Genomic DNA, 26,480 nt, shown 5'->3' with positions numbered 1-26,480 from the left:
TATGTTGCATGCATATATGTTTACAATTGTTATATCTTCTTCTTGAATTGATCCCTTGATTGTTATGTAGTGTCCTTCTTTGTCTCTTATAACAGTCCTTATTGTTGTCTATTTTGTCTGATAATGAGTATTCTACTCCAGCTTTCTTTTGATTTCCATTTGCATGGAAGACCTTCTTCCATCTCCTCACTTTCAGTCTGTATGCGTCCTTAGGTCTGCAGTGGGTCTCCTGTAGACAGCATACACACGGGTCTTGTTTTCATATCCATTCAGCCAGTCTATGTCTTTTGGTTGGTGCATTTAATCCATTCACATTTAAGGTAATTATCGATATGTGTGTTCCTATTGCCATTTTCTTAATTGTTTTGGGTTTGTTTTTGTAGGTCTTTTTTCTTTCCTTCCTCTTTTGTTCTCTTCTCTTGTGGTTTGATGACCATCTTTAGTGTTGTGTTTCTGTTGCTTTTTCTTTTGTGTGTGTGCATCTATTATGGTTTTGGGTTTGCTGTTCCCATGATGTTTTGATATAGCAGTATATATATGTACAAGGTTGTTTTAAGTTGCTAGTCTCTTTCCCACCTAGAGGAGTTCCTTTAGCATTTGTGGCAAAGCTGGTCTGGTGGTGCTGAATTCTCTTAGATTTTGCTTGTCTGTAAAACTTTTGATTTCTCTGTCGAATCTGAATGAGATCCTTGCCGGGTAGAGTAGGCTTGGTTGTAGGTTCTTCCCTTTCATCGTTTTAAATATATCATGCCACTCCCTTCTGGCTTGTAGAGTTTCTGCTGAGAAATCAGCTGTTAAACTTATGGGAGTTCCCTTGTATGTTATTTGTCATTTTTCCCTTGTTGCTTTTAATAATTTTTCTTTGTCTTTAATTTTTGTCCATTTGATTACTATGTGTCTCAGTGTTTCTCCTCAGGTTTATCCTGCCTGGGACTCTCTGCACTTCCTGGACTTGGGTGGCTATTTCCTTTCCCATATTAGAGAAGTTTTTGAGTATAATCTCTTCAAATATTTTCTTGGGTCCTTTCTCTCTCTCTTCCCCTTCTGGGACCCCTGTAATGAGAATGTTGGTGCATTTAATGTTGCCCCAGAAGTCTCTTAGACTGTCTGCATTTCTTTTCATTCTTTTTTCATTATTCTGTTCTGTAGCAGTGATTTCCACCATTCTGTCTCCCAGGTCACTTATCCATTCTTCTGCCTCAGTTATTCTGCTATTGATGCCTTCTAGTGTATTTTTCATTTCAGTTATTGTATTGTTCATCTCTGTTTGTTTGTTCCTTAATTCTTCTAGGTTTTTGTTAAACATTTCTTGCATCTCCTCGATCTTTGCCTCCATTCTTTTTCCGAGGACCTGGATCAGCTTCACTATCATTATTCTGAATTCTTTTTCTTGAAGGTTGCCTATCTCCACTTCATTTAGTTGTTTTTCTGGTGTTTTATCTTGTACCTTCATCTGGGACATAATCCTCTGCCTTTTCATTTTGTCTATCTTTCTGTGATTGTGGTTTTCATTCTGCAGGCTGCAGGATTGTAGTTCTTCTTGCTTCAGCTGTCTGCCCTCTGGTGGATGAGGCTATCTAAGAGGCATAGAAAATGGATTCTGGTATCTTGCTGAGGTGTGTGGTGATGGCATTTGCTGCTTCAGGACCCAGGAGGACTCTGAAGAACCTGGAGGTAGAACCTGGGCTCACAGACTGCTTCTTTTTTCACCTGAGCTATTATTTTACTCCCTGGGAGAGGAGAACAAACCAGGCCTATTTATCAGAACTTCTCTGCCAGGATCAGGGAGTGGTGAGCATCTTAGCTATGGTAGGTGTGTGTGTGTTTATGTGTGTGTGTGTGCCTACGTGTGTACATGTGTGTTTAGGTGCATGTGTTTATGTGTGTACATGTGTTTGTGTTTATGTATGTACATCTGTGTGCACATGTGTGCATACTTGCACATTTTTGTGAGCCCAGGGAAAGAGTAATAAAATCTCCAGCAGACTGGCTTATCCATTTAGCAACATCTCACTCTGAAACTGGGCTGAAGTGTTTCAAGCTGAAAGAAAATGACTATATTTGGAAATACTTATTAATATCCTGCAAGTATTTAGGTGGAAACTGAAATGACAAGTCATGGTTTCCTCTGCTGCTGGGGAGGGGCTGGGGATGGAGAAGTGGTGGAGAGAAAGAAGGGAGAGCAGATGGGATTTTGCGAAGGCCAGTGGCTTGCTGACTATCGACCCTCCCTGTCCCTGTGAGCACACTGACAGGGCCACATCACTGCCTCCTCCTCCGTGGTCTCCAAGTCTGTGGGAGATGCTGCAGTGACCTCAGCAGGACAGTCAGAGGTTGATTGAGGAGCTCTAGCCAGCACTCCCTTGCTCCCCAAAATCTTTCCCTTACCCTGTCATCAAAGCCATGAGTTTGTACCTTCATGTCTTATAATCTCAAACGGTTTTTGCTGTTCTAGATTCACAGCATGAAAGCTCATGGGAAGCATAACAACTTAATTGTCAGCTAGTGTTTTTTTTTAATTGAAGTATAGTTGATTTACAATGTTGTGTTAGCCTCAGGTGGTGATTCAATTATATTTTTCAGATTACTTTCCATTATAGGCTATTACAGGATATTGAATATAGTTCCCCGTGTTATACAGTAGATCCTGTTGCTTATCTATTTTATGTGTAGTAGTCAATGGTAGCTAACAGCCAGCTGAAAGCAAGGTCCCATGGAAATGTAAGATCATGTGCTTAGGGAGGGAGGGTGAGAGCAAAGAGATGGGAGAGACCACAGTGTTGCCTGAATTGACCCTGGGGAGGGGGGCAGTATATTGGCAGAGAGGACTGTGGTTTAGAGAAGCTTGAGCTCCATGCTGGGAACGCTGGGGAGGAGACAGTGCTTTGACTTCCTTTGATAGGTTCTGTGGCCCAGGAATTGCCTCCCTCTAGGCAGTATAATAGGAGTGGGCTGCAAAGACAAGCACCAAGATGTAGACAAATGGTCAAGAAGCAAGTACCTTGGTTTCCCCATTGCCCTGGAGAACACTGAGGGTGTCTCTTCTGTTGCCATCAGCCCATATCACAGACTGTCTCGAGTACTGGGGCCTGGATAACTCGTGCTTGCACGAGAGTCTGATTTCCCAGCCTGGGTCTCTGTGCTCTGTGGGAGCAGTGCTTTTCAGGCAAATTGGTCCAATGTCTTTTCCGCTGGCAGATGCCACGGCCCAGTCCGACATATTGATGAGTCATAGCCATCAAATCCCAGCCCTGCAGGGTCCAGACCCAGCTTCTCCTTGTTGGCAAATCTCATTCATCCTTGAGGACTCATATCAGTGGCCCTTCACCATGAGCCCTTCTCACTTCTCTACACTTCTGTTGCACTTACTTTGGTTTAACATCCATCCTTGTCTTGGTCTCCAGTACCTCAGCCAGTCTATCTGCCTTCTTAACTAGACTGCAGGTTCTCCAGGGGCTGAGCTGTGTCTTATTCATCATAGTGCATGTTCTCTGCCTTCTCCCCACCCCAGAGCTCCCATCACGGTGCCACGCACATGATGGACTCCTAGAAAAAGAGGTGGGTTTTTTTTTTTTTATGATGATGACACAGGTGTTCATGGCTTTTAGGAAAGACTCTTTACCATGATTACCAAAGTTCCACATCAAGTGACCCTGCCACCTCTCCAGCCTCATCTGCCAGCACTGCACCATTCACTCGTTCCATTCTATCCACACTGGCTGGCTGTCTGCTCCTGGAGGCTCCACTCCATCCTAGCATGTTGTTCACTCTGAATACACCTCCCTCCTCTCCTGGTTAACTCCTTGTCATCCTTCCAGTCTCAGCCAGATATCACCTCCCCAAGGCAGCCCTCCTTCCCCAGTCTGGGTTGGAATCCTTTGTTCTGAGCTCTGGTAGAACCATTTCCCTTTGCTGAGTTCAAAGCTCTGGCCTCCTGGTGACTCTGCATGAATTGTGTGATGGTTGGTTGTCAGGCTGCCCCATTCAAAGAGCTAACAGCCCCTCGTTTGCCCAGCAGGTGGTTGGACAAGGATAAGGATGATGGGCAGTTGGTCCGAGAGTTGCTGCCCAGCGACAGCAATGCGACACTGAAGAGTAAGTCGTCCTGAGGACAGGTGGTAGGTGTGCCCTGGGCAGGACAGATGCCCTCCCTTGGCTGCTTAGAAGGCAGTTGGAGAAAGCACACACCCTTCACTCCACGGAGGCAGCACTGGGCAGGGTAGAGAGGAAGAGGCTCTGAGGGAGGATCTGGAAATCTGTCTGTCTGCGCTGTGCACACAGCCACTTTATGGCCCTCAGTGTGGGGCCCTGACGGATGTGGGCCTCTGTCAATGAGAGTAACAAGAGCAGTAACACAGGCTAATGTTGCCCATTGCTGGGGCTACCTATCATTCAGGGCCTGGAGAGGATAAACACGTTTGGAAGGGGCTGTACAATGAAAACATTGTTTTCAATGCCAAGAATTATCCTGGAGGCCTTACAGCTTTCCTTAATGGTGTTATTTCTTCAAGTGCCTTGGTTTGATCATGAGCATTAGACAAAGTTTAAAAGAAGCATATCCAGAATCCTCAGTAATACCAACACCTCATTTCTTTTACAAGACCTCATATTTATCATTTATTTTCTCATGTGAGCCCTGCGATAACCCCAGAAGGTAGGCAGAGCTGATGTTGTTATGCCCATTTGTCAGATGGGGACACATCTGGCGGAGCTAAATATCTTTGTAAGGTCAGATAGAAAATTGAAGTGTTGGAATTCTACATTCTCTGAATGAAGAATTACAGAATTTAAGAACTGGGATGATCCTTAAGAGATGAACTAATGACCCCATTGGATACACGACACATGCCTGTGGCAAGGGAATCTCCTAGTACAGCCAGGTCTGCACCCAGCAGTGGAGCTGGTACCAGTGCCCAGGAGTCTGTGCCTTCCTGCCTTGCCCTTCCCACTCCAGCAAGCCCTGCTTTACCACATGGATAGGACCCTTCAGGCTCTCCACTCCCAAGTCAGAGCTTTTGAAAGGATTTAGATGGAAAATGGTGTAAAGAAGAGGTCTTTTTTTCTCAGTTCCTGCTATATCTTTACAGCAAGGAGGACAAAAGCCACTTCCTCGGTGCCCTCAGGTGTCCCTGGAGGAGCTGAGCTGGGCCATACCCACAGGTCTGGCCTCTACCAGGGCCTGGAGGGTCTGTAGGGCTGCCCCCGCAGCAGCTGTGCTCAGCTGCTTTCTCTGAGTCTTTTTTGCCAGTGCTGGAAGGCCCTGAGACAGCCATGCACAGCGGGTCTTGGAACTAGCTAGCATCACTTGCCTTCTCAGTGCTTCCCTCCTCATTCCCAAGACCCATACCCTGCAACAAACCTATAGGACTTGGGCTCGTGGCTCAGGTTATCCCAGGACTTGCCTTTTACCAGGCATTTGTATCCTCCCTTGTGGACAGACAATGAAGACCTTTCTAGGTCATAAGATGGAGTAACATCAGCATGGCATTTCGGTTGAGAACGGGGCCAAACGGGGTCCATGTTAGGGTTTCACTCATAGCTGACTCCTTCTTCTTTTTTTTAATATCTCCAACTATTTTACTTTAATATATAAACATCAATACATAATAGTTCAAAGGAAGTAGTTGTGATTATTTCAATATCATGCCAGAAACTTTATTTGATAAAACTCAGCTTCCATTTCTCAATTTTCTCAATTTTTAAAAAATGAATACAAGGTTACTTTCTTAAATGATTGTGTAAAACACAACTCTCAAATATGCTTAATGTTGAATGCCTAGTGTTTAATGCTAGGCTGGCTCCTTCTTAACTGTTGCCATCTTGAGCCAAATACATTATCTTCCGAAGCTCAGATTCCTCACCTGTAAAGCCGAGGTCAGAACACTCAGCACTAACACCGTGTAAACATGCTACACCCTGTCTGCAGGGAGGTAGATGCTCCCGTTGCCTCCGTTTCTTCATCCATCAGACAAGAAATTGCATGAGGTGTTTGCTTTAAATCCGTGTCTCTTACATTTTACTATTCTTTGCAAGCCTTACTGTTCCCAGTGCATTCACACCCCGTGGGGCAGGCCAAGCAGGTATCAGAATTCTGATTTTGAGATGAGGGGGGCTGGCGGGAGCCAACCCCAGTCTCAGGGTTATGTAAAGAGAGCAAGACCCTAGGGTCCCAACCCCCAGCTGAGCGCCCCAGCCCTGGCGGAGCGGCCTCCTGCCCCACGCTCCCTCCCGCTCACCCTGCACTAAACCCTCCCTCCCTGCCTCCTGCCTCGGGCTGTTCAGACTTCCGATATCATATCAGCCTGAAGACTGGGGACGCCCCTGGGGCCAGCACCGATTCCAGAGTCTACATCAAGCTCTACGGGGACAAAGCTGACACCATCAAGCAAGTTCTTCTTGTCTCTGACAACAACCTGAAAGACTACTTTGAACGTGGCCGGGTGGATGAGTTCACCTTGGAGACCCTGAACGTTGGACCTGTAAGTCTTCTTCCTGAGACCACATGATGGCATCTTACCCGTTCACCTGCGTGTATCTGCACGTGGATTCACACACACACACACACACACACACACACACACACACACACACACACTCGCAGACACACAGATGAACCCATTTTGAAGGAAAAAAATGCCCAGGGGCACAAGTAGTGAAGTACATCGTTTTCCAGTTATGACCTAGATCAGCAGAAGACATGTGAACAGTGGTCAAGCTTCCAGAATCTCTTTGGGGCTTGAAGATGTATTCTTAGTGGCTGTAATCCCAACATTTCCTTTACCTCCATAGCCAGGACTGATGGACCTGGGTCCCAAACACTGGAGAAGGGGACAGTGGTGTACAGGGAAGGAAGACAGGAGGAAAAGCGGTAAACAGGGGCTGAAAATACTTCCCAATTCCAAACTAGAGTGTGTATCAGAGTGACGCTCAGGAACCCTGTTTCAGTGTTTACTCCCAGGCCACACCTGAGAGACTCTGCCTTAGAGGATGGGGCCTCCAAGAGTCTCCCTCCATCATGTCTCCAGGTGGCCCTGCTGCGAGGGGTCTGAGCACTTCACCTGGAGAAGTGTGGATCTGACTGCCTGCACTCAAGTGTTGGAGACTTTTCTAGCAATGTCTGAGCTGGGCTTCATCTTATCACCTGCCCGTCTCAGGCGGTGGCTTGTGGAAACTGAGACGGTTACAACCTCCCCTTTGCTAACCCCTTCCCCTCTTGGTGAGCCTCACCTTATTTCAGGTGCTCTGGGGAATGATCTCATGTCAGTCATTTATATCTTGAAGGTAATGAGATTAAATCAAGATTTTCCTTGATCAAAATGTATTTACATTTTAAGCTGAATTAATAATTGTAGACTGAAATGCTGTTTGCATTACTAAGGATTTCTGGCAACAGCCAACAGATAAATGAGACATCTGAGGGATGGGGGAGGGCATTTGGGCCCTTCTTGTGTTTCGGAAACCCCCTCAACAAACAGTGTGGCCAAGAGGGTGGGAGCATGGTTTTAGGCTGCTGACTGCCTGGGTCTGAAGCCCAGTGTTTCCACGTACCTGCTGTGTGCAAGTTACTTCATCTCTGTTTGCCTCAGTTTCCTCATTACTATCAAAAGGGATCCCAATGGGGTTGTTATAGCATTAACTATGTTAGTAACACCCACATGCAGTAGTGTGTTCAATAAACACTAGCTGTTATTGACTGAACGTCAGCTCACGTCCGGTGCTGGTCATTGTGGAACTGACAGGCAGTCCCTGCCATTAAGGTGCTTTCTGTCACACCAGGTAGAAAATACCTGTTCCAGTCTTTGCTCTGTCACAGTCCCAGCACCGCAGAAAGACAACGAAGCTCTCCCATGCCCCTTGGCACACACCCCAAAGGCTCTCAGGCTGTGTCTATAGATATAGTTGGTCTCCTTCCCACAATTCCAGGGGATCGGGCTACGTGCACTCAGCTGCGATAACGTTTCTGTTACCAGCTGCAAAGGTGCACTTAGTATGCACAAGAGTGAGAGCAAGGCTTATAGGGACAACTTTCTAAATCTAGCCTTTGGGCACCAGACTCACAGCAAGCGTCACTCCTCCAAACTACAACAAAGAGAATCTAGGGGGTGCTGGAAGGGATCTCAAAGGCCATCTGATATTTCCATCTGAGGTTAGAGTTGCCCTGTATACAGCATTTCAAAAAAAACCATAAAAGTCATTTGAATGTTGAAGAGCTAGGTACATTTAAGGATGGTAACATGATCATTTATGCGCTCATCTACGTTACTTGTGGGCAAAGATTAACATAAAATATAAAATAGTGAAGCAACTGAACTATGGAGTATTATAGGGAAAAAATGCACCTCAGTGCTGAGAGAGGAGGAATTGCACACAGAATGACAGAGCCCTGAGGTTGTCTGCACACCTATAGGATGGGTGTGTCGAAGAAGACATGCAAAAATACGTCCAATAGTGTATGGTTTCAAACAAAACAAAAAGCCAAATCACCAACGTGGCTATCAGAAGCTGACGGTTAGTATTTTGAACATTTGCTTTCTTGTGCATTCATCACGTTCTTAGGAAATCCACCACCTAACTTTCAGTATGTACTGGAGCTTTCAAAACTCCTGCCACAGCTGTTCCCACACTTGTTTCTCACAATGTACCCAGGAGGTGAGCTGAACTGAAGACTTGAGGACAGAGGCTCCAGGAAGGAGAGGTGGTGCCCTGGTGCCCCAGCTGGCTGCTGGCAGGCAAGCCTGGGACCCAGCCTCCTCCTGCTAAGTCTGCGCCTCCCAAGGAACTGGACACCGGGTTGAGGAGGGCCATTTGTGCCAGTGTTTGGGGGTGGGTAAGGATGGAGGGATGAAGGTTTCTACACAGTGGCTCCTTGCTCACTTGCACCCTGGGTTTCCTTCCAGATCAACCGGCTGGTGATCGGGCACGACAACACGGGCATGCACGCCAGCTGGTTCCTGGGCAGCATCCAGATCCATGTGCCCCGCCAAGGCAAGCAGTACATCTTCCCTGTCAACCGCTGGCTGGACAAGAACAAGGCCGATGCGCGCCTGGAGGTGGAGCTGTACCCCAGCGATGTCGTGGACATCCAGAAACGTACGGAGGTGGCCATGGTGGGACCGTCAACAATGTTCCCCGTAGGGTGGGGCAGCAGGGAAGGAGGAGGGACAGTGGGCGACTTGGGTCTTGTCTCAAAGTGGGGAAGCTTCCAGTTGTCCCTGGTACCAGGGTTCTGGGAGGGAAACGGGGCTCCTTTTACAGATGAGGAAACTGAGGACTCAATGGATAAAACATTGTTTTCGGGGATAAAGGCAGCAAATGACTTTATTAAGAAATATACTTTCTGGGAATTCCCCGGAGGTCCAGTGGTTAGGGCTCCATGCTTCCACTGCAAGGGACATGGGTTCCATCCCCGGTCGGGGAACTAAGATCCCACATGCTGCATGATGCAGCCAAAAAAAAAAAATATAGCTGTCAGCCCTGTGTTCAAGAGGAGTTTGAGAAATAGTCTTCCCCCTGGGAAGATTGGTGAGGAGATAAGCTGTTTATTCATTTATTTATTCAATAAATATACGTTGAATGTTTCTCTGTGCCAGCGCTGCTCTAGGCTTTGCAGAGGCAACCATGAGCAAAACAGACCAAACCCTTGTCCTCATGGACTTTACATTCCACCAGAGGAGACAAACAATAAATACATAATATAATGCCAAGAAAGAACTAGAAGAAAAGGAAGCAGGATAAAGGGTTAGCAATGGCAGGGGGTGAGGGACCTTTTTGGACAGGGTGGTGACATCTTTGAATGGAGGTGAAGTTCAAGGCGATCTGGCCACCATTGCACATGATGTGAGAGCCATAGATTAGGTAGGGGTCAGAGAAACAAGAGGTTATCTAGAGGGTCAGGAAGACCGTGGGACCAACCCTGGTACAGACAATGTCCCTTCCCTCACCTGTGCGTTTCCGCACCTACCCTGAAAGCAGCCATCCAAGGCTCACTCCCACAGGAAGCTTCTCTGAGAAAGAACCCACTACAAACTCAGCTCTTCCTCTTCCAGAGCTCCTTGTGTCTTTTCATTGAGTGCATTTTCTCTCCCCAACTAACCTGTAAATTCCTTAAGGGCTGTGTCACATATATACAAAGCATATACACATGCTTTGTAATGGTACCTGCCAGTATGAAGAATTAACTCCTTCCCTCTTTGTATGAGTTAAAACTTGATTTCCATCATAGTAATACAGGTACTAGTTAACAAGATAAAGATGAAAAAGCAGGAGTTTCCTTACCTACCTCTTCCCTCAACCCATCCCCTTTCTTCAGAGGTAACAGGTTTTTAATTACTTTAGCTTTTTCCTCTGAAATGTATCTCCATATTTTCAATAATATGCTTACTAATTTCTTGATTTTTCAGTCATAGACATTAATTATTGACTTCCTACTATGGAAGAGGAGGATTTAGCTTTTTTAACACAGGCTCATGTGCATGCATGTGCACATGCATGCACACACACAATCCCCTCCTTCCAGCCTTCAATAATCAATATTTGATTTGTACATTATTATAACCATGTAAATATTCTTCACTACTGACACCTACTTATAACAATTATATTTAATTTTTATACAACTTTTTGTTTTTTCTGGAGTTAATAATAGCCTCATTTATTCATTAGCAGAGTTTTCGATATACCCATCTATATTTCTATATACCCATCTGTATACCCACCTATCTGCATTAGCGTGCTAGGGCTACCATAAAAAATATCACAGACTAGGTGGCTTAAGCAACAAAAATGTGTTTTCTCCAGGTTCTGGAGGCTGGAAGTCCAAGATCAAGGTGTCAGCAGGTTGGGTTTCCTCTGTGGTCTCTGTCTTGGGCTTGCAGATGGCCACCTTCTCACTGTCTCTCACAGGGTCTTCGTGTGTGCATGTGCATGTCTGTGTCCTAATCTCTTCTTACAAGGACACCAGTCATTGGATTCGTGTCCAATGTCCCACCTTAATGGCCTCATTTTAACTTAATTACCTCTATGAAGGCCCTGTCTCTAAATACAGTCACATTCTGAGATACTAAGGGTTAGAGTATCAGCATATGAATTTGGGGGGCACACAATTCTGCCATTACACCATCTTATCTCCATCTTCCCAATAGAACTAAAATTCTTTTCATATGTTCAAACCCAACAGGAATTCTGTTGGTTTCCTCTCTGCACTCTTCTCCCCCACTCCCTGTCTCAAGGGAAACTCTGTCCTGTTCTCTAGGCTGCCATGCAGCTGTCCTTTGAGACTTCCTTTCTACTATCTTTTGGACATTCCATTCTTCTCTCACCTGGGTCAAATCTCCTGTTTCCTGGATTCCATGCCTTCCTCTGCTTTGGTTTATTCCCTCATTTTAGAGGGAACACATTCTCCACTGCAATGGAAAATTTGAATGTCTGCAAATGTCTTTGGTCTACTCTCACCATTGATCCATAATTTGGCTTGTTAGAGAATTCTGAGTTAGAACTCAGAGTTTAGAAGGAATTATTCTACCATCTTCTAGCTCCCAGGGCTGCATTTGGGAAGTCTGATGCCATTCTGTTACCCAACACTTTGGGTTTTTTCTCTCTAAAAGCCTATAGGATCCTATTTTTATCCCTAGCATTCTGAAATTCCATGATGTCCTCACTGCCTTTTGTGATTTTAGTTTCATCCAATCTTCTGGGAACTCATGGGCTCCTTCAGTCTCGAAGCATTTTTTAGTTTTGGGAGCCTTTTTTGTATTTCTTTCTTTGACAATTTCCACCTCTCTATTTCCTCTGTTTTCTTTAGAACTGAACTTTTAGTGAGATGGTGGACTTCCTCTGATTTTCTTACCTTTCTATCATTTGTTCTTGGGAAATTTCCTTTTTGTTCTTCAGAACTGTCCTTGACTTTACCCTTGCTTTGGAATATTTTATTTCAGCTACCACATTCATTCCCAATAGCTGGCTCTCATTCTCTGAATGCTCATTTTTATCTATCCTAATTTTATATAATCCTGCCTGCTATTGTTCTAAGAACCGAGAGAGGGAACTGGGTTCAGGGTTCTCTCCATTCAGAAATCCGGCTTTTCCTGAGTCCCCCTGTTGTCCATCTGCTAGCCCACCCTCACTCCCAGCTGAGGCCAATATCTCTAGCTCAACTTCTTCAGGCTCTCAGCTAGTCCTCTTGTTTTCAGCCCCCAATTTCTTATATTGCTATGGTAGTGGGAGATCCCTCATCTTGTTGAAAATAACAGTCTTAACTTGAAAAAAGTTATGGTTTTGTCTTATAACATTGCTGAGAGAGCAAGTCTTGTAATAGTCACTTTGAATAAATATGGTCCCATAGTTCTGGGAGACATTTTGCTCTCCTATGGGAAGTGCCCTCTAGGAGTAAATACCTGTAACACATTTCCACCCTCTAACAGCTTGATCAAGTATTACTACTTCAAAATACAGACAATTCTCTGTGTAGCTGTATCTGTTGATATCATCTGAAAGGTGCATATATTTAAATGAAAATTGTCATTTCAACCCCTCCTCCTTTACTGAAAATAAGGAAAAGAAACAAACACACAGCCTTTTACTTCTTTCTGCACTGTGGTGTCTGCCCAGGGGTAGGCACACAGCAGAGGGTGCCAGCTGGTGTACTGACTACTCTTCGTCCCTGGTTCCAGAGGACATGTGTGACACAGAGGATAACTGAGCTTTGGAGTCTGATGGCTTGAGTTTGCCATTTCCACCACCTACTCCATTCTTCTAAGCCTCAGTTTGGCAATCTTCAAAATGGAAATAATGGGGTTTATGATATTGATGGGAGGGTTGGATAAGATAATGCCTAAGAAGCACCAGACACATGGTACAGGCTTGTGAAGCGTTTGCTTTGTAATGATTATTACGACTGTTATTACTAAATGTCCCATTTCTCCCCCATGTGCCCACCCAGTGATCCACTACGAGGTTGAGATTTGGACAGGGGATGTGGGCGGCGCAAGCACCACTGCCCGAGTCTACTTGCAGATCTACGGCGAGGAAGGCAAGACAGAGGTGCTTTTCCTCTCCAGCCGCTCAAAAGTGTTTGAGCGGGCATCCAAGGACATATTCCAGGTGTGTGTGGGCAAAGCAGTGGGGTTGTCAACAGAGGGCCCAGCAGATGTCTGAAAATGTTGGGATTGGTTCTCAGCCCTGGCTTCTTATTAGAATCACCTGGGGAGCTTTAGAAAACAAGGCTGCCTGGTCTACACCTGCATCAGTTAGATCAGAACCTTTAGGGTGGGATGTGTTTTCTGGGAATGTTTCTGAATGCTTTACCAGAGATACTAATGTGCTGCCAATTCTGAGACCTGCTGGAGCAGGTGATTCTAATTTGGCAAAATACGGCACGAGACCCTTGGTTACTACATTCATTCCCAGCCTTGGCCTCCGATTCTACCACTCACTCAGCCTGAGGGTGGAGCCGTGCCTCCCAAACAGGATACTGGGAGGCTTGGGGTCACCCGGCTGTGTTCTGAGGGCCCCAGGCCTCCTCACTTCCCTTTGAGTAGAGGAGGAAAAGAGATGAGAGTGCGAGCATGTTGTTGGCAGGAGAGGAGGGAGGATGCAAGGGTGGTGCCCCTTGGGGCGGCCCATGAATATTTTATGTGGGACATGAGTGCGTGTGTACCTGTGTGTGTCTGCAGACCTGTGTGTGCATGAAGCGTATTCATGCTGGCTGGTCTATGAGTGTCTGTGTGCCACAAGCAGCTTGGCCCTCAGCAAAGACTCCTAACCCAGTGCCCGGCAGAGAGGGTCCTGGCTGAGCTGGGCCAGTGTCACAGGCGTCTGGAATGTTAGCACTGAAGGGGGCCTCCTGGAGTCCAAGCCCTCATTACACTGCTGAGGATGCAGAGGTCCGAGCGGTTCACCTCTCTGAGCCTCAGCTTCTTTATCAGCTCAAAACTAGCTTCATAATACCTGCCTGGCCTGCTTCACAGCCCCTGGGAAGATCAAAATAGTCAAAGTCAGGGAAAGTACTTGGGAAATCAAGTCATGGGGATGTAAGAGCAGGGCATCTTCTGGATGTGAACAGACTGCATGGCTGGATATGGTGGTGGCTGCATTCACGGCTGGGCAGACAGATGGGGGGAGAGGGGAAAGCAAGTGAGCTGGCTTGCAAGGATGCTGTGACCTGGAAAGCACTAGGGGGGAGATGGAATGTGCTGAAGAAGGGACTTACCGTATCCAGAGCCCATCCCCTGTGTAGCTGAGAAGAATACGTTCCTCTTCCTGGGGGCCCTGGGCTCCATTCTGGCTAATAATTTTCTCACAAAGGTGGTTTTGGCTGCATTGTGGCTTCATGAACCGGGAGTCAGAAGGCCCGAGTTCTCATCTAGGCCTGGGCTCCAATTATGGGACACTGAACAACTCATAGGACAGCCCTGGGCCTCAGTTTCCCCAGCACACAAGCAGAGAACTGGTGGGACTGGGCTTTGAGGATTGTCAAACACCCAGGCAAGGGCCCATCAGCACAAGGAGCCCTAAGAGTGGCCCGACCGGCAGGAACTCCATGTGAGCTGTCCCCTGAGCTCTGTGGGGGCCACACCTCCCCTCAGTATGAGGCTCAGAACAGAGTGGCAGATGGAAGGTCAAGGACCTGATCCTCTGAAGCAAAGCTAAATCCACAGACACTGCCCTTTGAGCCAGCCACGTGCTAGGCCCAGTGGGAGAGAAAAGCAAGAACGAACAGTCCCTGCTCTCAGGAATTCCCACTTGATGTGCAGACACCAGCGCACATGGGCAAAGAGGGCATCCAGGCCGGGCCAAGCTCTGGGCCTCCTCCCCTCTGAGCTCCCAGGGAGAGGAGAAGCTGGTGTGCGGGAGGGGCCTGGGGGAGACTTCCATTTTTTAAAAAATAACACTTATTTTTTGCTTCTTGCAAAATTTATATATAATTAATGCTGAAAAAAATGTTCAGAAGGAGAACACAGAAAAGCACAAACTAAAAAAAATAAAGTAATAATAAAGCTCAGGAATTAGAATGAATAGGTTTTAGAGGTAGAGGAAGGAATGTGAAGGCATTCTGTGTGAGGGAACAAAGATGAAGGTATGGAATTAAAAAAAATAGGAATGGGTGTGATGTGCGTGGTGTGTGTGTGTGTGTGTGTGTGTGTGTGTGTATAAAGGGGAGAAAGAGAGAGAGGGAGGGAGGGAGACCATCTTTGCCCTCTGTACAGGGGACAGCCACTTGGGGGGAGGGGGAGGTGGGAAGGGAAACCAGGTTTGCGGGCATGAGAGGAGGAGCCGTGGCATCTTTGAGCTCAGAGGTCCCAGCCTCTTCATCCCACGCTCCTGGCACGAGAGGCGCCAGGCTCCTCAGGGGGTGGGGAGGATGCCACCCCCGACCCCCAGCCACTGCCCCGCGCTTTGAGCAGCTGGAGGCGGCGGACGTGGGCCCGGTCTTCAAGATCCGGCTCGGCCACACGGGCGAGGGCTTCAGCCCCAGCTGGTTCGTGGACACCGTGTGGCTGCGGCACGCGGCAGTGCGGGAGGAGGACCTCACGCCCGAGGAGGAGGCACGGAGGAAGAAGGAGAAGGACAAGTTGCGGCAGCTGCTCAACAAGGAGCGTCTGAAGGCCAAGCTGCAGAGGAAGAAGAAGAAGAAGAAGGGTAGCGACGAGGAGGACGAGGGGGACGAGGAGGAAGAGTCCTCGTCGGAGGAGTCCTCGTCGGAGGAGGAGGAGGAGGAGACCGAGGAGGAGGAAGAGGAGGAATTCGGACCCGGGATGCAGGAGGTGATCGAGGAGTACAAGTTCGACGCCCACCGCTGGCTGGCCCGGGGCAAGGAAGACAATGAACTTGTCGTGGAGCTGGCTCCCGCGGGCCGAGAGGGTCCTGAGCGTAAGCCTGAGGAGGTGTCAGACGGTCCCCTGGGGGGGGGCAGGGAGGGGGAGGGGGCCCAGCTCTCCTCTCACGTGGGGGGCCCATGGCTCTCCTCACCTGCCCTCTCCTGAAATGCCTCCACGGACAGTTCTTTGCTGGGGTTGGCATTGCCCTTGTCCTGAGACTCTTGGAAGGAGCCCTGGTATAACTCGCTGTAACGCCACGTGGGGGACATCGGTAGGAGGGTTGCTGACTGTGAGTTTTGCCAGGACTCTCAGCCTCTTGGGCTTCATGGCAAAGGGAAGTCTTGGGTAGGGAGGAGGGATGGGTTCAATTCTAGGTTAGTGTAGATGCGGGTGTACCCGGAGGTCCTTCCTACTCCCACCATCTGGCTGGATCAAAGGGGTTGAGCCTCAAGTCCACCCCGAGGCCCAGGTGTCCTCAACACTGTGTCTTTTGTGTCCCCAGCCAACACCTACGAGGTCCAGGTGATCACGGGGAGTGTGCCCAAGGCCGGCACTGATGCCAATGTCTTCCTGACCATCTACGGGGAGGAATATGGGGACACGGGAGAGCGGCCCCTAAAGAAGTCGGACAAGTCCAACAAGTTTGAGCAGGGGCAGGTAGGACTCGGGCTCTCTGACCCCAGGCGATGGGTGGGACCCAGATGGAGAGAGCCCTCTGGTGATTCCTGAGGCAGCTCCACCCAGCACAGCACTGCTGTGTCCAGCGGTGTGCTCTGTTCAATCCAGCCAGGTAGAATGGAAGTGCCTCTTCTGTAAGCACCGGCACTTTGTGGTGGGGACGTAAAAAAGGCACAGGTGGGGGTCAGTGCCAGGAAGCCCACAGCAACTAACTGGAGATGGTATGGGTAGCAGATGCTCAGGTGCTGAGTGAGTGGGGCAGGGGTTCAAGGAGGAAGTGCTGACCGTAAGATGGTGCTTTCGGGGAAACTTAGTGAGAAGGAGCGATGTGAACTGGGCCATGGTGGATGACTATGGTGTCCATGTCTAAAGATGACAGTGAGAGGTGTTCTCTGAAGATGTGACCACATGACAAAGACGTGGGGGTGGAAGTGTGGAAGGCCAGTTGGAGGACAGTGGGTCTTCTCACTATGCTGTGGTTAATGCCAAGCCATGGTGGGCGCTGCCTCTGGGAAGCTGGATGGGACCAATTTAAGGGGTGAGGGCATGAGATCCTTGAAGGACAGGCTGAGAAGCCCAACCTGCATCCTGAGGCAGTGACACCACAAAGGCTTTTGAGCATTTAGAGAAATGCTTACCTCTCCCTCTTCTAGGTATAGTAGGAAAAGCATGGAAAAATACATCTGTCATTCTTGTCCTTTGAGATTTTACTACATCCTCTGGCTAGACTGTCTCTCATCTCACCTTTCCCATTTCTACCCCCATCCCAAAGCCAGATTCCCTTATCAACACAGAGGAAAACCAGAAATAAACCAAATCCATTAAAAATACTTCTGGGCTCATTGCTTGATTTATTTCAGGTATCCCCTGCTTTTTCCTTCAACACTGCCTTCCCATGACTTGAGAATCAGGATTTATTTCTGTGTTTCAGTACTTTCCTTTAAAAATTATAGCCACTGTGATGGCTGGAATTGGAAGAAAATTGCTATAGAGGGTGTAACTGGTACAGCTGATGAAATTTGAATAGGGACTGTATGTTAGATAATAGTGTGTTGACTTTAAGTTTCCTGAATTTGGTAATTGTACTCTGATTATATGAGAATGTCCTTGTTCTTAGAAAATCTATGTTGAAGAATTTGAGTGGAGGATCATGATATCTGCCATATACTTCCAAATGATTCAGAAAAAAATTAGAGAAAGGGCAAGAGAGTGTGGGAGAGAAAGCAAATGTTGCAAAATCTAAGTGAAGGGTATACAAAATTTCAATGGGTCCTGGTATCATCTGCTTCCTCCAGTGCGTATGTGTATACTTGTATCGTACACAGTCTCTCTTCTCACCTGAACGGTGAGCAATCCAAGTCTTACACTCCGAATTCTGTCGGTCACTCTAGATTTGCACTTTGGCTTATAGTACGTACTTAATTAAAATTTATGGTTGAAGGAGTTTATGCACGTATGTGCACACGCAGCACGTGGTCTCAGCACACACCCAAGCAACAGGTCGTACACACACACACTCCCCATAACACAACTGGCAGCGCCCAGCCAACCTGTTTTCTCCTCTCCTCCTCTCTTATGGTCACCTTCGTCACCCTCCTACTCCTCCCTCCACCTTGCAGGACACAGTGAAAGTGAGACCTCCCTGGCAGGGGCAGGTGTAAAGACAGTAGTGCAATAGGTGAAGGGAATTAAGAGTTGCAAACTTCCAGCTATAAAATAAGTAAGTCACAGGAATGGAATGTACACATAAGGAATATAGTCAATAATGTTGTAACAACGATGGTAACTGGTCTTTATGTGGTGATCGTTCCATAATGTATAAAAACATCAAAACACTATGTGGTACACCTGACACTAATATAATATTGTATATTAATGATAACTCAATAAACAAAAACAAAAACCAATAGAGTAGACCAAACACCAGACAACTGACTGCATTTTCCATTCCCCCTCCCCCCTAATGCTTTGGGTCTTACAGCCGGTCTCAGACTGCCCCAGGTCCTGGGAAGGTGAAGCTGATGGCGAGGTGGGGAGGGCTGCCCCCCAGTGTGCTACTCTGACCCTTCCCAGACAGACACCTTCACCATCTACGCCATTGACCTTGGCCCCTTGACCAAGATTCGGATTCGCCATGACAACTCGGGCAACAGACCAGGCTGGTTCCTGGACAGAATAGACATCACTGACATGAACAACGAGATCACGTGAGTGGGACTGGAGGGGAGGGAGAGAAGGCCATGCCTGCCACTAAGTAGTCATGGAAAAAAGGGTGGGGGTGGGGTGGCTGTGGCGGGTGAGGGTGGGGGTGGGGTGGCTGTGGCGGGTGAGGGTGGGGGTGGGGTGGCTGTGATGGCTGAGGATGGGGGTGGGGTGGCTGTGGTGGGTGAGGGTGGGGATGGGGTGACTGTGGTGGGTGAGGGTGTGGGTGGGGTGGCTGTGGTGGGTGAGGGTGGGGGAGGGGTGGCTGTGGTGGGTGAGGGTGGGGGAGGGGTGGCTGTGATGGCTGAGGATGGGGGTGGGGTGGCTGTGGTGGGTGAAGGTGGGGGTGGGGTGGCTGTGATGGGTGAGGATGGGGGTGGGGTGTCTAGGATGTAGGCCCATGGAGCTGGCTGGGTGGGCATTGCTTCCCTCTCCTTGAGCAGACCCTCAGCTGCTGGCCCTGTCAGGTGACAGTCTGGTAGGACGTCCAATCCAGTTCTTGACTCCATCATTTCAGAAAGTCAGGTTTTCTGTCCTTGCCATGGCCCAATCTCCATGGCCAGACTTAGAACCCAAAAGTCTCTCCATGTACAAAGTGACTTCCAGGACATTGTTTTAATGTTCTAGACTAGAAATAAGCAAACTTATGCTGTAAAGGCCAGAGAGCAAATATTTTAGGTTTTCAGGGCCATTTGGCCTCTGTTACAGCTGCTCGACTTTGCCTTTGCTGCAGAAAAGCAGCCATAGACGATGCTAAGTGAATTGATGTGGCTGTGTTTCACTAAAACTTCATTTATAGACACTGAAACTTGAATTCCAAGTATTTTCACATTTCACAAAATATTACTGTTTTTAGATTTTTTTCAACCATTTAAAGATGTAAAATCTCTGCTTAGTTTGTGGGATGTACATAAGCAGGTGGGCCAGATTTGGCCCACAGGCCATAGTTTGCTGGCCCCTGCTTCAAATTCACAACTAGCCCCAGGAGCCAGGCTGGGAAGGGTGAAGGAACCACACCCCAGGAAGGCCAGGCCGCAGCCCCAGCGTCAATTTGTGCCAGAGCCAGGACCAGGTCTCCAGACCATCAAAGATGAATCTGGTGTGTTTTCATCACTAGGCCACATTGCCTTTTGGGCAAGAGAGACCAAAGGGCAATAGACAGGAAAAAAGCCTGGAAATGTGGTGGGGAGGAGCGGAGGGATGCAGAGAAGAAAGCAGACAAGATATTGAGGGGGTTGTGGGGTTGCCGAGGGCCTGCCAGTGCCTGGAACATAGCAGGCACTTAAGTACATATTTGTTGAATTAAGCAGCTCCTTGGCCTGCAGCCCGGTGTCTCTTGAAACATGCCCTCTTCTTGAGCTGCTCCCCTCTGTTCAGGGCAGGGACTGATGGGACTCACCCCATCTCCCACCTCCACCCTGCCCCACCAGCCCAAGATATTACTCCAGACAGGGACACTGAGGCACAGCTCACACACAGCCTGAGGTTATGGATTTCCATGAGGTCATCATGGTGGCACAGAAGGGTTGTGGGACTAGCCCATGGCTGGGAACCAGGGTCCTGACCTGGGGTAGGTCTTCTGCCAGAAACTCACCAGGTCACCCTGGAGAAGTCGCTCCATCTTTATGGGCTTTCATTTGCCCTTCTGATAAATGGGCTTAAAGATGTCAGCCCAACTTCTCAAGATGTTCTCAAAATCTAAGGCATTTCAGCTTGACAAGGATAAAGTGCTGCAAAAAAAGTAAGGACAGGGACAAACTGTGAACATTCCGGCTTCCCCTTGAAGCCTGGTTAGGATCAACTCTGTTCAGTTGATTTGGCATTTCTAGGCCAGCCCAACAATTTTTAAATTATTGTAGCCTTATAATCTATTTTAATATCTGTCAGTACTTGTCTTCTTTCATTGTTCTTCAAGAATATTAGCTGTGCTTACATTTTCGAATCAAAATATTAAGTGATTTAAAAAAATATCCTGTTGGAATTTTAATTGCTTTGCTGTTAAATGTATGTGTGGAGAATTGCATATTTAGAATGTGAAGTGCTCCCCCGAGCACACATTTCCATCTATCCAAGTGTTTCTTTGAGGTACCTCAGTAGTGCCATTCTCTACACATTGTCTGCCACTTGCTACACATAGGCTACATGTTCTTGTTACATTTATGCTCATGTGTCTTATATTTTTATCACTCTTGTGAATGGAACCTTCCCTTTACTCCTCTCTCCTCTTCCCCTCCCTTTCTCTTTTTCCTTCCTCCACTACTCGCTCCCCTCACCTCCTCCTCTTCCCTTGCCATCCTTTCTCATTGGTGCTGTACAGTTTCTTTTCTTTGTTTCCTTGGTATTGAAGCAGCAGTAAGGGCTCTGTGCTGAGCCAGCTCCAACCACTTGCAAGTGGAGAGAGCAACTCTGAGCAAAGCCTGACCTGGGAGATAGACATAAAATCAAGGGAGACTGGCTCAAGATGGTGGAGTAGATGGATGTACACTCACTCCCTCTTGCGAGAATCACAACTAACTGCTGAACAATCATCGACAGGAAGACACTGGAACTCACCAAAATAGATACCCCACATCCAAAGACAAAGGCAAAGCCTCAGTGAGGTGGTAGGAGCGGTGCAATCACAATAAAATCAAATCCCATAACCTCTGGGTGGATGACTCATGAACTGGAGAACAATTATACCACAGAAGTCCACCAACTGGAGTGAAGCTTCTGAGCCCCACATCAGGCTTCCCAACCTCGGGGTCTGGCAATGGGAGGAGGAATTCCCAGAGAATCAGACTTTGAAGCCTAGCAGGATTTGATTGCAGGACTTCGACAAGACTGGGGGAAACAGAGACTCCACTCTTGGAGGGCACACACAAAGTAGTGTGTGCACTAGGACCCAGGGGGAAGGAGCAGTGACCCCATAGGAGACTTAACCAGACATACCTGCTTGTATTGGAGGTTCTCCTGCAGAGGAGGGGGCAGCTGTATCTCATCACGAGGATAAGGACACCGGCAGCAGAAGTTCTGGGAAGTACTCCTTGTCATGAGCCTTCCGGTAGTCCACCATTAGCCCCACCAAGGAGCCTGTAGGATCCAGTGCTGGGTCACCTCAGGCCAAACAACCAACAGGGAGGGAACTCAGCCCCACCCACCAGCAGACAAGCCTATTAAAGTTTTACTGAACTCTGCCCACCAGACCAACACCCAGCTCTACCCACCACCAGTCCCTCCCATCAGGAAGCTTGCACAAGCCTCTTAGATGGCCTCATCCACCAGAGAGCAGACAGCAGAAGCAAGAAGAATTACAGTCCTGCAGCCTGTGGAACAAAAACCACATTCACAGAAGGAAAGACAAAATGAAAAGGCAGAGAGCTATGTATCAGATGAAGGAACAAGATAAAACACCAGAAAAACAACTAAATGAAGTGGAGATAGGCAACCTTCCAGAAAAAGAATTCAGAATAATGATAGTGAAGATGATCCAGGACCTTGGATAAAGAATGGAGGCAAAGATCGAGAAGATGCAAGAAATGTTTAACAAAGACCTAGAAGAATGAAAGAACAAACAAACAGAGATGAACAATACAATAACTGAAATGACAAACACACTATGAGGAATCAACAGCAGAATAACTGAGGCAGAAGAACGGATACGTGACCTGGAAGACAGAATGGTGGAATTCACTGCCACGGAACAGAATAAAGAAAAAAGAATGAAAAGAAATGACAGCCTAAGAGACCTCTGGGGCAAAATTAAAGACAACAACATTCGCATTATATGGGTCCCAGAAGGAGAAGAGAGAGAGAAAGGACCTGGGAAAATATTTGAAGAGATTATAGTCAAAAACTTCCCTAACATGGGAAAGGAAATAGCCACCCAAGTCCAGGAAGCGCAGCGAGTCCCATACAGGATAAACCCAAGGAGAAACATGCTGAGACACATATTAATCAAATTGGCAAAAATTAAAGACAAAGAAAAATTATTAAAAGCAACAAGGGAAAAATAACAAATAACATACAAGGGAACTCCCATAAGTTTAACAGCTGATTTCTCAGCAGAAACTCTACAAGCCAGAAGGGAGTGGCATGATATATTTAAAGTGATGAAAGGGAAGAACCTACAACCAAACCTACTCTACACAGCAAGGATCTCATTCAGGTTCGACAGAGAAATCAAAAGCTTTATAGACAAGCAAAAGTTAGGAGAATTCAGCACCGCCAAACCATATCTACAGAAAATGCTAAAAGAACTTCTCTAAGTGGGAAACACAAGAGAAGAAAAGGACCTACAAAAACAAACCCAAAACAATTAAGAAAATAGTAATAGGAACATACATATCGATAATTACCTTAAATGTGAATGGATTAAATGCTCCAACCAAAAGACACAGGCTTTCTGAATGGATATAAAAACAAGACCCATATATATTCTGTCTAAAAGAGACCCATTTCAGACCTAGGGACACATACGGAGTGAAAGTGAGGGGATGGAAAAAGATATTCCATGCAAATGGAAATCAAAAGAAAGCTGGAGTAGCAATACTCATACCAGATAAAATAGACTTTAAAATAAAGAATGTTACAAAAGACAAGGAAGGACACTATGTAATGATCAAGAGATCAATCCAAGAAGAAGATATAACAATTATAAATATATATGCACCCAACATAGGAGCACCTCAATACATAAGGCAACTGCTAACAGCTATACAAGAGGAAATCGACAGTAACACAATAATAGTGGGGGACTTTAACACCTCACTTACACCAGTGGGCAGATCATCCAGACAGAACAGAACTGGAACAAAAAATCCTAAAATTTGTATGGAGACACGAAAGACCCCGAATAGCCAAAGCAATCTTGAGGGAAAAAAAACAGAGCTGGGGGCTTCCCTGGTGGCGCAGTGGTTGAGAGGGTGCCTGCCGATGCAGGGGACATGGGTTCGTGCCCCGATCCAGGAAGATCCCACATGCTGCAGAGCAGCTAGGCCCATGAGCCGTGGCCACTGAGCCTGCGCGTCCGGAGCCTGTGCTCCACAACGGGAGAGGCCACAACAGTGAGAGGCCTGTGTACCGCAAAAAAAAAAAAAAACAGAGCTGGAGGAATCAGGTTCCCTGACTTCAGACTATACTACAAAGCTACAGTAATCAAGACAATACGGTACTGGAACAAAAACAGAAGTATAGGTCAATGGAACAGGATAGAAAGCCCAGAGATAAACCTACACACCTATGGTCAACTAATCTATGACAAAGGAGGCAAGGATATACAATGGAGAAAAGACAGTCTCTTCAATAAGTGGTACTGGGGACTTCCCTGGTGGCACAGTGGTTAAGAATCCTCCTGCCAATGCAGGGGACATGGGTTCCAGCCCTGGTCTGGGAAGATCCCACATGCCACAGGCCAACTAAGCCCATGCACCACAACTACTGAGCCTGCTCTCTAGAGCCCGTGAGCCACAACTACTGAGCCTGTGTGCCACAACTAACTGAAGCCCATGCGCTTAGAGCCCGTGCTCTTCAACAAGAGAAGCCACTGCCATGAGAAGCCCATGCACTGCTATGAAGACTAGCCCCCACTCCCCACAACTAGAGAAAAACCGCGCAGCAACGAAGACCCAACACAGCCAAAAATAAATAAATAAATAAATAAATATTTTTTAAAAATGGTGCTGGGAAAACTGGACAGCTACATGTAAAAGAATGAAATTAGAAAATGCCCTAACACCATACACAAAAATAAACTCAAAATGGATTAAATACCTAAATGTAAGGCTGGACACTTTAAAACTCTTAGAGGAAAACATAGGAAGAGCACTCGTTGACATAAATCACAGCAAGATCTTTTTTGACCCACCTCCTAGAGTAACGGAAATAAAAACAAAATAAATAAATGGGACCTAATGAAACTTAAAAGCTTTTGCATAACAAAGGAAACTATAAACAAGACAAAAAGACAACCCTCAGAATGGGAGAAAATATTTGCAAACGAATCAACAAAGGATTAATCTCCAAAATATATAAACAGCTCATGCAGCTCAATATTAAAAAAACTAAACAACCCAATCAAAAAATGGGCAGAAGACCTAAATAGACATTTCTCCAACGGAGACATACAGATGGTCAAGAAGCATATGAAAAGCTTCTCAACATCACTAATTATTAGAGAAATGCAAATCAAAACTACAATGAGGTATCGCCTCACCAGTTAGAATAGGCATCATCAGAAAATCTACAAAAAAACAAATGCTGGAGAGGGTGTGGAGAAAAGGGAACCCTCCTGCACTGTTGGTGGGAATGTAAATTGATACAGTCACTGTGGAGAACAGTATGGAGGTTCCTTAAAAAACTAAAAATAGAATTACCATATGATCTAGCAATCCCACTACTGGGCATATACCCAGAGAAAACCATAATTCAAAAAGACACATGCACCCCAATGTTCATTGCAGCACTATTTACAATAGCCAGGTCATGGAAGCAACCTAAATGCCCATCGACAGACAAATGGATAAAGAAGATGTGGTACGTATATACAATGGAATGTTACTCAGCCATGAAAAGGAACGAAATTGGGTCATTTGTAGAGACGTGGATGGACCTAGAGATTGTCATAGAGAGTGAAGTAAGCCAGAAAGAGAAAAACAAATATCATATATTAACACATATGTGGAATCTAGAAAAATGGTACAGATGAATCAGTTTGCAAGGCAGAAATATTGACACAGATGTAGAGAACAAACATCTGGACACCAAGGGGGGAAAGCGGGGTGGTGGTGGGGTGGGGTGGTGGTGGTGGGATGAACTGCGAGATTGGGACTGACATATATACACTAATATGTATAAAATAGATAACTAATAAGAACCTGCTATATAAAAAATAAATAAATATAATAAAATTCAAATTAAAAAAAATCATGGCCGTTTAGAGGAAGTAAAATTAGAGGAGCAAATCTCCTCTCTCTCTGGAAGAGACACCGTCTTCCCCGTCAGTGCCTGTGGCCTCCCATGACCTTTATTAGCTCAGGAATAAGGCCTTTGCAGCCAGAAGGGTAAATGAACACTGACCTCATCCCTCAGCTGCCCCTGGACCCAGTCACATGTCTCCATGCAAACTGACTCCACCCTGACTCCCCTTTGCTGCTCATGCCCCACCCCAAATCCATCGCCACTGTGTCAGAAAAGCTCAGCCAGACCCCCCTCCCCATCTTCAGCACCCCCTGGTCAGAGCCTCCTGGCTGGTGCCTCTGCTTCACCCAGGCCCTCCTAGCGTCTACAGGCATCCAGCCCTTAAGCCACGTCCCTCCTCTGCTCACACCCCGCAGAGGCCTTCTTCGTGATGAAACTCGGGGCCCAGCAGCCACACGGAGTGTAAGGGGAAGAGCAGGGGCACAAACCCAGAGTTCTGGAATTCCAGACCCACTCTGTTGCTACGCCACTCTTCCAGTACCATCAGTTGACATACTTGGTGTGCTCCAGCCTTTATGCACAAAACGGGAAAGGCCACACATTAAATACATTTTACAGCGTTCAGTTTTGCGATCCACTCATTCCAGTTTAACTTTTAAGTGAAACTCGTACTTTTAGTGGCCCCGAGCTTTGTTCCAATGCTCAGTTTAAACCTCCTGCTGACCCAACCCCTGGCTCTTCCTTCCATTGCCCTTGCTTAAGTGGAGTGGTGGGCATACCTGGCCAGAACACCTGCGTGCCTCTCTTCCCCTTTGCTCCTGAAAAATCCCTACCTACTCCCCTCTGCAGACCTGCTTGAGCAGGATTTATTCCTGTGGGAGGAAGGGG

The 26,480-nt window shown here is 46.9% G+C and overlaps 1 protein-coding gene across 3 annotated transcripts in view; it reads left to right on the top strand.

Moving 5' to 3' along the window:
* Positions 1 to 26,480, top strand: part of LOXHD1 (lipoxygenase homology PLAT domains 1) — a gene marked incomplete at both ends in the record, with an annotated part of 203,543 nt that overhangs the window by 86,649 nt on the left and 90,414 nt on the right. For 2 of the 3 annotated variants that reach the window (XM_081252598.1, XM_081252597.1), the window contains 7 exons: positions 4,019 to 4,095; positions 6,283 to 6,479; positions 8,898 to 9,090; positions 12,938 to 13,098; positions 15,402 to 15,867; positions 16,318 to 16,472; positions 18,567 to 18,700. In XM_081252598.1, the coding sequence (XP_081108724.1) occupies positions 4,019 to 4,095; positions 6,283 to 6,479; positions 8,898 to 9,090; positions 12,938 to 13,098; positions 15,402 to 15,867; positions 16,318 to 16,472; positions 18,567 to 18,700 (1,383 nt within the window). The remainder of the gene's footprint in view (positions 1 to 4,018; positions 4,096 to 6,282; positions 6,480 to 8,897; positions 9,091 to 12,937; positions 13,099 to 15,401; positions 15,868 to 16,317; positions 16,473 to 18,566; positions 18,701 to 26,480) is intronic. The other variant, XM_081252599.1, reaches the window with a different exon arrangement.

The sequence above is a fragment of the Mesoplodon bidens genome, assembly GCF_964165515.1.
Source record: "Mesoplodon bidens genome assembly, chromosome: 13".
Taxonomy (NCBI): Eukaryota; Metazoa; Chordata; class Mammalia; order Artiodactyla; family Ziphiidae; genus Mesoplodon; species Mesoplodon bidens.
This window is presented reverse-complemented; position numbering and strand designations above follow the sequence as displayed.